At 33.0% G+C, this 12,622-nt stretch overlaps 1 protein-coding gene across 5 annotated transcripts in view; it reads right to left on the reverse strand.

The window, feature by feature from the left end:
- FCHO2 (FCH and mu domain containing endocytic adaptor 2) overlaps positions 1 to 12,622 on the reverse strand; it is a 124,495-nt gene that overhangs the window by 19,868 nt on the left and 92,005 nt on the right. For 3 of the 5 annotated variants that reach the window (XM_045075228.1, XM_045075230.1, XM_045075232.1), the window contains 3 exons: positions 12,313 to 12,407; positions 8,869 to 8,984; positions 4,378 to 4,507 (listed from right to left, as the gene is read on the reverse strand). In XM_045075228.1, the coding sequence (XP_044931163.1) occupies positions 4,378 to 4,507; positions 8,869 to 8,984; positions 12,313 to 12,407 (341 nt within the window). The remainder of the gene's footprint in view (positions 1 to 4,377; positions 4,508 to 8,868; positions 8,985 to 12,312; positions 12,408 to 12,622) is intronic. The other 2 variants (XM_045075229.1, XM_045075231.1) reach the window with 1 other exon arrangement.

A 12,622-nucleotide genomic window follows, 5' to 3' on the forward strand; every position in this document is an offset into this window, starting at 1 on the left:
AAATTAGTAAAACATTTCTTCACAACCCTTCAGATACTAAATTGTTTCCGGTTCTACCAATCACATACAGCAGGGCATTAAACTGGGTTTTTGTATTTTAGCTACTTCCATACATCAGCTATTTCTAAATGATATACTACTCATCATAATTCTTTTACTTCTTCTTTGTCTAATGCTTACATTTTATTTCCTTACCTTGACAAATGGGATTAATGATGTTACTTTTTTATAACATTCCTGATATAAAGTTTACTTACTTAGTTTATATACCTTTAAAGTCAACTCATATAAACATTATTTTCAAGTAAACAAATTTAATCTATACGTGTGTTCAGGTTTGTTTTTTTTTCTTTAACCTAAGTAAAGTTTCAGGTTTATTTTATAATAGGAAAATTCCTCAAAGTAGTTGATTGCCTTTCTGGACAAATGTACTCTTCCCATTCACACTTTACCACTACTGCTACTGATTTGCAAGTGGAGTATTTTATTTAATATACAATAAATGATGAAATTTCTTTAAAAAGAAAAAGCCAATAATACAGTTTATTCGGTTTTTCCCTTAAGAATGGGTATTATAGAGGGCACGGATTGCATGGAGCACTGGGTGTGGTGAAAAAATAATGAATACTGTTTTTCTGAAAATAAATAAATTGAAAAAAAAAAAAGAATGAACAATCTAGGTCAACAGATGTCTCAGAAATTTGGATGTATGCTTTTGGTCTATAAATCTGTGTTACTTCTGAAACACCTAAAATACTAGTTCTGACAAAAATCAGTACTAACTCTCTGCCTCACAAGTGACACTGACATTCTACAAACAGATCTTTTGTTAGCTTTAACAGCTAAGAAGATTTGGTGGTATTTAATATTCTGAAGAATTACGCCTTAGAAAGTTCTTCATAGTTTAAAAAAAAAAATAGCTCAGGGATGAAAAATAAGAACTGCTTCTAGGCCAATGGGAAAAGTACATGCCCCACCCCCCGACTGTTAAAGAAAAAAAAGAAAAACTTAATTTCATATGAAAATTAAAAACTGAGTAATATAAAAATTAATCACAACAGCTACTATTTACTAACTCTAACATGTGTCCAGCACTAAGCCAAGGTGGCATGAAAAAAAATGCCGCCTTTTGGAACCAAAAGTCGTTTTACAAAGCATGAGCATACTTGGTCAATGAGGGATGACTAGAAAGAGAAGAAATGGAAATGTGTCTAGAGAAATGATTAAGGCCCAGATCACATCATGGAGGAACTTTAATTTTATCTTTATGGCACTAAAAACCACTAAAAATGTTTAAGAGAAACATGGCTATATTTTTCATTTACTAAGATAACTCTGAACACAGAGTGGATCCTGGAATGAAGAGAAAAATGTATGTTGTCAGGGATTCAATTCTGGATCAGGTGAGAGATTATTAAATGAAAGATAAGGGGCTGATCAAGAGGCAGAAATTCCAGATATGTGCATAAGAAAATGCTGAGGGAAAAAATAAGATTAAGATTAAGATTAATTCTATTAACTGAATACAACTATGCAAACAATAAACTTTTTAAAATATATATATATTGTTCTAAACTAGAGGGTCACCAGAAATTCAGAAAATTGTATTTTTTAGAGGAAGGTGAAAGCTATTATATTCTTTTTTACTAAACAAAACTATATTCTCAACTGTGAATTTAATCTTCTCCCTTAAACCAATGGGGCCAATGGGAAAAGTACCCATGTTACCCATGACTGTGTAAATCTCCTACAACAAATGGAGATTTACACAGTCATGGGTAACATTAATGTTGTTCCTACTTTGACAAAGAAAATCAAAAGAGACCTACATGTTATTATTTTCAATTATCCAATTTGGTCATATAAATTGAGAATTCTTGAAACAGTCCCTGTAAATTATAAGTCCATTACTGAAATACTGGCAAGTAGGAAAAAAAGCACTGAATAGTAGGGGAAAAAAACCTCAAAATACACTTAACATCTTGGCATATCCCCTTTAGTACTTCAAATTCTTTTCCTTTATACTGCACATGCATAGTTCAAAAAAAATGTTTGCCATGGGACATATGTAACCAAGTCCTTCACAAAGCAATGAAGTCTAATTTATAAAGTACTATTCAGAATAAATCATTTCTTAGAAATAAATTCCTTGTATTCTTTAGAAGGATATCATGGGTTCTAATTTTGGAGTCATTGTTTTATATTTGAAAATGCAGAGAGCTTATAAAATGGAAGTAAGAAGGATCTTCCTATAACAATCAATGGATAGTTTTGTGGAATTCCTTTCAGTTCAGGATTAAAAAACACTCCCAATTATTGGCTACCTTATACCTCACCTCACAATATGAATGGCTTTCCTAGGACAGCCTTTGCTCCGATAGTTGAGGTATTACCATTTTTTAAACTGACATAGTTTTTTGGCTTCTTTTCTCATCACTTTTTCTATAGTTCTGACACCTTTAGCAGTAAGATTTATGGATGGTTCTTAATGTTGAGGAGGAAAGAAAAGCAAGCAGATGGAGGGCAATACAAAAACACTATAGGTTTTTAAAAGTGGGGAGCTGATATCAATAGATCTTGTACAGAAACTGGACATAATTAGTACAAAATAGAGAAAGTTAAACCTTAGAGTTATTCTTGACTTCTGAGACAGCATACATTGCTGAAAAAGGAAAAATGAGGTAACAAAGTATTTTAGATACACTTTAGGAACATTAGTCAACACATATGTTGCTTCTGATACAATACCTTGTGAAGTCTCACAGTGCTTTTCAATTTCAGAGAGTGTCCCAATCAAATTATCATCTTCTATCACATTTAAATACAAAATATTGCAGGAAAAGAAAATATTTTCAAGAAGAATCAAAACCTTAAACAGAGCTGAATAAGCATTGTAATAAAAAAAAAAAGGCTACTTTTATGGTAGATTTAAAGTGCCTTGTTTGTACAAAATCCACATTACATCCCACCTGTCAGTGTAATAGCTATCACCTACCTGTGGTTTTCCTATTGCTGGCACGGGGCCAAACTAAAAACAAATATGTACCTACTCAATCAAAATAATTTCCATCACAAATTGAAATCCTTCTAAATAACCTAGAGAAAATGGAGAACTAAACCAAATTTTGGTTACCCAGACCACCTAACTTTTAAAGGACCCATCTATGTTTTTTTTATGACTAAAACAGTCTGCAAAAACCCAAATTAATAAAAACATATATACAAAGAAAATAAATGAGGAAAGTGCTCAATACAGCAAAAAGAAAAACTTACTAGATGTACTCTACTTGAAGGTAAAAGAGAGGAAAAATTATATGCTCATAAAGGTATATAAAATGGGATGGTAATATCATGTTTGGACATGTAAAAATCCAAGTAACTTTTAATCTTCCATTAGCCTATATTATGTCATTTTTACAATGGCCACACTTAGAAAATGCACTTCTCTCCTTTCTGAGTTTTAACATATCAAATTAGATATAATTAAATCTGCTTAAAATAGGGCTATTCTCAAACTTAGCATGCATCACAATCACCTGGAAGGCCCATTCAAAAACTGCTAGCCCCACACCAGTCTGGGATTGAAAAGGTCTCTGTCTCTAGTAAAGTTTCCAGGTGATGCAGACAGATGGTGCAAGTATAAGGATCACCCTTTGAGAACGACTGAATTGTGCTGAGTTGCGTGCATCAGTGATTGGCAATATCAAAGATAGACTCATTACTACTTACAAGCAGCAGTAGGGACTATTCTAATTTTGATAGGAAGCTGTCACTCCAATAACAGCAGCTTTAAGTGGCTTTTTGCTTTATTAACAGTGGTCAAGAAAACAATAAGAATTTGTAGATAAAAACAGCTAGAAGTGAAGACAGAAAAATGTCTTGAGCAAAATCTAGATGTAATATAATACTAGATTTATTTGGTGGGATCTAGGTTTATACGCCTGTACTCTTAACATCCACTACTTTTAGATCTTCATGATTTAAATTCTTGTAGAAATAACTGCAAGCACAAAACTCCTTTCTTAAGTTGAATCACTATTAAAATTAAAACTGAGGAATGCCAGTATCACTTCATATGAGAAAGGACTGCATTATATTTTGCCTTCAACTATTTGTATTGGTCAGTAGTTTATTGGTCAGTAGTTTATAATACTCTTAGTGCTTTAAAAAAAAAAAAAAAAAAAAAAGGCCTCCTACTCAAATAATAGAAACCGCGTAACAGAAAAGGAAAATGTGGTTAGTCTGATAATGCCAGCTGTGTTTCCAAAAAATCAAAATTTGTAATGTTAATGATTCATCAGCTCATTAAAAAACAAAATTCAGCCTGACCATTCTGGGAGTGCTGACTATCACAAGTAATCTCTGATAATCACTTACCTACTGTTGGAGTGTTGGCAGCACTTAATGAAGCTGAAGATGAGATAGAGGAAGAACTCTCTGCCCGGGCTAAAGGAGCTGCAGGAGGTGGGCTGGTATTGGAAGTTATAGGTGGGCTGAATGGCCTGGGCTTAAAAACAAAAAGTTATTTACCAAAATCCTAAAACAGTTCTTCCTTATAAGAAAAGATTTATAGGTATCAGGTAAAATTAAGTTTAATATACTCAACCAAATTTATTGTTTCTTATAACTAAAAACAAATGCCATAGGTCAAATCATTTTCAAGAGGAGATTAAAGGCAGAGAAGTCTATTTTAAAATAATGCTGTTGAGAGAACCTTTATACATAGAATATTTTCTCCATTTCAAAAGTATGTTTAAGACAGATTCTCAGAAGTTAAACTTCTGTTTAACAGTTTAAACAGTATGAAGGCTTTTCATACATACTGCCAAACTGCTTCCCAAAAGGATTATTCACTTTAATGCCTATAAATGTAAGAGAGTATTTCTTTGTACCCTTGTCAGCAATGAATGGATGAGACTTAGAAGAAAGAAAAAAAAATTTTAAATTGATAAAAATAAGATTGGCATTTTGCGCCTTTTATAGTTGTCTTTGCTAGCTTCCTCTGATTTAGTTTCAGGAGGGCTTAGTATAATCTGAACTTTCACTAATCCTTTATTTTCTGCAAACCCTAAATCTTGTTTGCCCTTTGCTTTTGGTTTTTACATATATGCCCATTTTCCCTTTATAATTCCTTGTAATGTTTCTTTATTGAGACAGTTTACCCCATAAAAGAGGTTTGAGAAAATCTTAATTCTACTGCCTTCCCACTCTTCTAAACATAAAAACAAATACAAAAAATAGAACTTCAGTTCATTTCTTTTACCTGGAGAAATGGGTTTTTCCATTTCACATTCCTAAGTGTTCCAATAATAGATGAGCAACACTTCCTCAGGGATTTCATTTTTTAAAATAAGGCATATTTTCCTTATTTAAAAATAACCTTTTCCTCGGGCACCTGGGTGGCTTAGTGTGTTAAAAATAACCTTTTCCTGCTTGTAAAAGTATTAAGTGAAAACAGTACTTCTCTAGTGCCTACTACGTGTCAGGTCATGGGTTATGAACTACGTACAAAGCAATGAACAGATACTGTTCCTGTCCTCAATTGACTGAAGGACGTGAAAAACAAATGGCAAAAACAAAACCCTTTATAAGCATTCACACATTGAAATTGGTGAACTCTTGATTCTATGAATATACACTTACAGATACACACTTAAATAAAAATTAGATACCATCCAAACTGTTCTATACTAAGTAAACCCCTACTCCCGCAAATAACTATTTTCAACTATTGGTTCCAGAGAATGGCTTTCTGAGGACCTGATAATGATGAATAATAGACTGAAAAAATATAGTAAGGTTGAAACTGCAGCTCCCTATGTATACAGATGGAAGTAGTGCATGGCACAAGGCCAAACACATAATAATTCAAAGCTAATTTAAAACCTGCAAGCTTAGAAAAAAGACTTGATCAACTACTGTGGGGGAAATTTCTCCTGTAGCAACATGGCCTCATGACCAATGTCACGTCACTACATTTTTATAATTTACAATTTAGAATGTGTACTTTGTAATTTTTTAGGAAAAGACAAAAACACACCCACTTTTTCAAGTGGTTTATGGCACTGTCCAGTACAGTAGCCACTAGCACTTGAAATGTGGCTAATCCAAATGTGGGGTGAGCTTTAAGTATAAAATACACAGATTTTGAAGACTTAGCACACACAAACAGAAAAGATATTCTCACTCTTTATACTGATTACATTATAAATTGATTTTTTTTTGTTAAATGTGATGAGTAAATAAAAAGTTAATTTCACTGTTTTTCCTTTTTTAATGTGGCTACTATGAAACTTTATATGTATTACTGCATGGTATTTCTATTGAATAGCATTACTTAAGAACAGCAGTTCTTAAACGCAAACATGCATCAGAATCACTTGGACGGCCACTTGACAAAATTTCTGATGTGTCTGGGGTAGAGCCAAAGAAACTACATTTTTACCAAGATCCTCAGTGATGGTAATGCTGCTGCTAGTCTGGAGAACAAACTTTGAAAACAACTGCTCTAGAACAATGAGGCATTCACTATAGGAATGTGAAAGGGTGTGATTATAGACCCTGTGAACATTTAGTCTCCTCCAGAAAAGTGCACATACAAGAATGCAAGGAAAAGAGCACTCTGATGTACAGCTGAAGAGAATTCAAATCAGCATAACCTTCCTGGTGGTCAAGACAGCAATAAAAATCATCAAGAGTCTTAAAAATGTGTCTTTAGTCCATGAATTTTACCTTGATTTTTTTTTACTAAGTTAATCATGTCTGCAAAGAAGTAAATAAAAGGATATTCATTAAGACATTGTTTATAATGAAATCATTAAGACAACACTGAATAATGAAAATTTACATATAAACTAAATGTCAAATAATCACATCTCTAAAAACCTTTGAAAGTTTAATGCTGACAGTGGTATTACAAGATAGAGCATTTATGCTCTGCAGCTGTTTCAAAAGGTGCTCCTTGAAGCCCTCAGAGGATGGTTTCTAGAAGGTTTGCCAGGCTACTGCAGGGAGTAAAGGGTGAAAGATTTGAGTATGAAAGTCCCATTTTTATTTACTTAATAGATTTGCAACTCAAAAGATCATTTGACAAAGGATTCTTGAAAGAAGAATCTTGAAAGAAGAATCTCAAACTTCTTGAAAGAAGTTTGAAATCTATGGAATAATTCATGAAATAGAAAGGTATCCCCCAAATATTTTCAAGTGAAGAGTAAAAAAACAAGTAAGGTATGACCTTTGATTTATCATTCACAGTAACTTTGAGCAATTATTCGCACTCCATAAAGTTGTGTTTTACATAGAGTAACTCATTTAAGTTTCACACCACCTATTTTCTTTATACCTATTTACCCATAAGGAAACAGACTCCAAATATATAATTTGGCTAATGCTGCTCAAGTAATTAGTCACTAATAAGCTTGCATTTTTAACAACTATGTTTTACTGTGAATGAATAAATACTTAAGCATTCAAAAATTAATGAAAGGTATATATAAAAAGTTTAACTGGGTATCTTTGGGTCATGAAATATGGAAGGGAATTTAATTTTCTGTTTTTTCTCTAATTCCCAAATTTTACATGACCTCTTACAATCAGGAAAAAAATCCCATGCTAATAAGAGCTAGTCATTTTTATATTGCTCAAATAATCATCTCCTTGGCAGCCTGTACCTAGAGTCTTTGAGTTCATTCCCTGAAGTCTGTTCGTTAAGATAAGAGGAGGAAGATGTCACCCTTTCAACACTTGGTGCTCCAGTCTTTTCATTTATTCATGAAACAGTATCTCACTATGTGACAAGCATTATGCAAAGTATGAGATTGGCTAAGGTATAGTCTGGTGAAGGGAATATACAAGGAAAGAATATATAACATAGTTTGTACACTAAAAGAAATTTGAGCAAAGTATATGGGTATAAGGAAGAGAATGATTACATCTACTTGGGGGGAAAGGGCTTTAGCTAGATGATATTTAGCTAGATCTTAAAAAAAAAAGAGAGAGAGACCAGTTTCCTACATAGACAACTGAAGGACATTTCAGTAAAGGGAGCAAAATAAGACATGGGTGCATAAAAGAACATGATGTGTTTGGGGAACACTGGAAAGTTTCAAAGGGCTGGAGCACAGGTTGCAAAGAGGAGAAAGCTGGGCAGTAAGGTAAGAACGTAAGTTGTTGAGGCCACTCGATAAAAAGGTTTGTACATTCAGCTAAAACATTCAACGATATGGATTATGGAGAACCACTGGAAATGTCTATCTGGGGAAAAGGAAGGTTAAGCTTGACTTTTAGAAATGTAATACTGGCAATCAGTGTAAAACATTAAGTAAAGCAGAAGAGATGAGAGGCAAGAAGACTGGTTTGGGAGCAGCTCACTCTGAATATTACTTGTAGATCTCCTTTAATTATCTGACAACTTTTGTAGGCTGATGCTTTTTTCTAGAAGCAACATGTACTTTGACAAGTCAATTAAGTGACCTGAACAAACACTAGTTTCTTTATGTATAAAACAAAGCTGCCAATATACTTCTAAGTCCCAAGAACAGCCACCATTTCTTCCTTAGCATTTGACTTAAAGAAGAATTCTATGAGTATTGCTTCTTAAATGCGAAAGAATGGATACTGAATGGTATTTTTATTATATGCTTTCTCAGGAATCTCATTTCCTCCTGAACAATGTCTTACTCCATGCATATGATCACTGAGATAATATGAAGGAGTAAAGGAAATGTTGGCTGGAGAAACTTTTCTATAGTTCTCAAGACTCCAGTAGATAATTCCAAGTGCTTAACTGTAATGGGGCATATAGAAAAAATATTTGCATCTTACATCAAACAGTTATAATTTAAAAAAACAAAAAAAACAAAAAACCACCTGAGTACATACTATTTCATTAATCCCACTGAGTTTGCCTGAAGTAAGCTTTGGTCTGGAAGCAGGCCTTGGAGGTGGGACAATGGTGCCTACAGAAAGAGGAGTTGTGGGCCGGGCTGGTAAGGGGAAAAAGAGAATTTGAAGAAAATCATTAGTATATAGCAATCCTTACATAAAGACATTCTATCATAGAGGAACTCTTAGAGGAGTCAAAGCTCATTTTCAGGAGTTTTTAAATACTTCTATAATTATAGATATTTGTTGAAATACTGGGAATCTAGCAAATAAGCTTTTCTTGAGCTAACAATATTCCTGGAAAACACACACACACACACACACACATACACACACTTACACACACACACATTAACTGATCAGTTCATGTGTCACAGCAACTTATTCCTGTTTTAATTCTTTACACACATTAAAAAATAAAATCTGATGAATCTAGAGAGAATAAACCAACTGAAATCTAAGGTCTATAGTTTATTGGCAGTATATCTACTGACAGACAGTAATGTAAGACCAAGTCTTACTTGAAATAACACTTTCAAAGTAGTAACTTGAAGTCTAAATAAAACACTTACCTTAATTAAAAGTCACATTACAAGTTGAATTACATTGCAAAGTATCTGGTGATAATTAAAAGTATTAAAAATATCCTACTTATAAAAAAAATACCCCCAAATCACTACAGTTAATTTTTGGTAAGAAAACAGCTTATAGAACTCCTAAATAATAATGTTCACTGCTCCTAAATTCTACATAAATTAAATGTTCAGATTTTCAATGCCATCTGCAAGTTCTGCCACTTTATAAATCAGACATTAACCTGAGTATTCCTAATTAATGAAATTCAAATGTACATCATCAAAAGTCACAAATGTATTAGCATAAAACAAGAGTGAAGAACGGAAGCAAATTTAAATCATCTTTTTTCTTTTTTTTTAAGATTTTGTCAGAGAGAAAGGGACTCAGACGGACTCCAAACAAACTTAGCCTGGTAGAACTGTTAAGGTTCAGCTCTTTCAAATAATTACAATTTGCTTTTTCAAATTCCAAATACATGCTGGTTTCAAGTAAAGACTCAATTACTATACACTCAAACAAATCCATGTGAGACACAGAGTTTCTGTTGCGCTCTTTCAAGTTCCTTAAGTTGAAGGAAGGGAAAGCAGTTGAACACCAGAAGCAACAAGAAAATTCAAACAAAACTGAATCTATGTAGCCAGAGAGTTTTCTTGTTTCAGGTTAATGTTATTTTAATCACTCAAAATTAGAAAAATGTAGTAATACAATTTCCAAAAAAATCACAAGTCTAAACTTTCTATTACCAAGGAAAATAAGTATGAGCATTAAGAAACTTAAAAAACATACGGGTAAAATTGAAGGTCCAAAATGTATATATAAGCCATAATTATTCCTGTTTTCTCAGAGGAACAAAAGCTAACTCTAACAGTTGGTAAAAGTATAAACACTGATATATAAATAAAACCCTCCTATGACAAGTCTTACTGTAGACCATTTGTTCTGTTCATGAATTAACTGACCACTTGTGATCTGCAAAAATCCCTTAAAATTATCTTTTGGAAAATATTACCCTAGTTTTTTATATTAACGCCAACACTGACTTACTCTGCCTTACTTTATCACTAGCCAGTCAGGCACTCTTCTGAGTAACACAGTACTAACACCTTTACACCCTGTCAAATCTTTTGAAATTTTTACCATCATCTCTTTTCAACATGACTGACATTCTCTGGAAGGTAAAATGATTTCATCATTTTTCAGACTGTATAGGAAGGTTTAAAAATGCTTACAAAAGTGAACTTAAAACATTTTGTTACTTTTTATTTCCTAGTTACCACACATCAAATGGCCACTGAACAAAAAGGAATCATTTTTAACCTGAAGTTAAAAGTGATAGGGGTAAAACGTCCTTGAGACAGTTACCAAGAGGAAAAGCAGTATGTTTTTTGAAAAGGAAGAGACTGTGCTGAAAAGGAGTAAGAAACTAAGGGCAGTTAGGAAGGAATCTCTGTATAACTAAAGCCATTGTGATACCAATGTGAAAATTTTTATTCAATATTTTGAAAAAACAATTCATAAAAAATACATTAACAAAACTGAAAAACACTACTTAGAAGGCTCTTCATTCTAAATACAAAACATCATTCTGACATTTTCACTAAACAAAAAAGAGACTATAATGACAACTTCGGTTTTTCCTGTATACTTACAACTCAACTTTCAACTTTTCCTTATACAGTCTATTCAAATATTAAATATAGACCATTTCCTTCAAAATTCCAAACTAGAATTAAGGTTGCCTAACAATCCATTTTACAATTTCTTTTAAAAATTGGTTTATAAACAGAATAGTAAAATGTTTTGGTATGGCTTATAGTTTAGTTAATATGTCAGAGTGCAATGAAAAGAATGAAGACTTGAAAATTAGTAAGACCCAGGTTTGAATCAATGCTTCTTCATTTCATATAAAATGATCTCAGAGAAGTTCCTGATCATCTCTGAACTTTACTTTTTTTTTTAATCTATAAAACAGGGACAATAAAATGGACTTCATGAAGTAGTTGATGAGGAGAAATTAAATAGAATATGTGTAACTCCTAGCAGAGCAATGTGGCAGGAACTCAATCAATTCACATTCTCTCCCCGACAATTCCCTCACTCACCTAACCCCAAATACTGAACAGCATTCCTAAAATCCCAGAGAAGGCTGAAGACCAGCTTAAAGTAGATTTTATTCTCTTGCTTTGAACAAGCAGAGGTTTTATTAACAAGCATTTTGATGCCTACTTGGATTGTTGGCTAGTGTGGGATTTTATATTTTGAAGAAAAGAGAAAATGAACATATTCCTGCCAAAACAACATCTAAAAAGCATTCAAGTTTCTTTGACACATTGCTTGGGAAGTGCTAAAACCTTTCTGGAAAGCAGTTTGGCAATAAATATCAATGGGTTTATCTAGAGACTCAAATGTTGTACTGATAAATTATAAGGGTACTATGACACGTTCACGAAATTCTATCCATGGATGTTCGTAATACTAGAAAACTGGATGCAACTCAAATATTTGATAAGAAAAGACGGATTACATTAATGCACATTTATACAGTGGAATTATCTAAGAACAGTGAGAATTATTTGGGCATTGAAAAGGGAATGATTCATGGCAATACAAAAATGAAAAAAAAAATGGTGTTCCATAAAATTCTGTTTAAGCCATAGGATCTTTCAGCTAAGTTAACCAGCATCAAATCACTTTATCTGGCAATATGAGAAGATAAGAATATTTTTGACCATTAAGTATAACACAAAAGTGATGAGTAAGTCAACCAGGAGAAAAGTAACTAATGAATCCCTCAGTTTAAATATATATAGATAGATATATATATATATATATACACACACGCATATACATTACCTGATGATGATGACGAAGTTAATGAAGCTGAAGACGATGAATCAAGAGACGGTCCAAACAGGGGATCCCAAGCAAGTAAATCGCTGGTCCCTTTCCTGCCATAACATTTTAAAAATAAAGATTTTAACAAAGGAATATTTTATTAGTATAAAATTTAGTCATTTTTTTTTTAAAGATTTTATTTATTTATTTGACAGACAGAGATCACAAGTAGGCAGAGCGGCAGGCAGAGAGAGAGGAGGAAGCAAGGCTCCCCGCTGAGCAGAGAGCCTAATGTTGGGCTCAATCCCAAGACCCCGAGATCATGACC

This window comes from Mustela putorius, unplaced genomic scaffold, assembly GCF_011764305.1.
Source record: "Mustela putorius furo isolate JIRA1106 unplaced genomic scaffold, ASM1176430v1.1 tig00000145_pilon_pilon_pilon, whole genome shotgun sequence".
Classification (NCBI taxonomy): domain Eukaryota; kingdom Metazoa; phylum Chordata; class Mammalia; order Carnivora; family Mustelidae; genus Mustela; species Mustela putorius.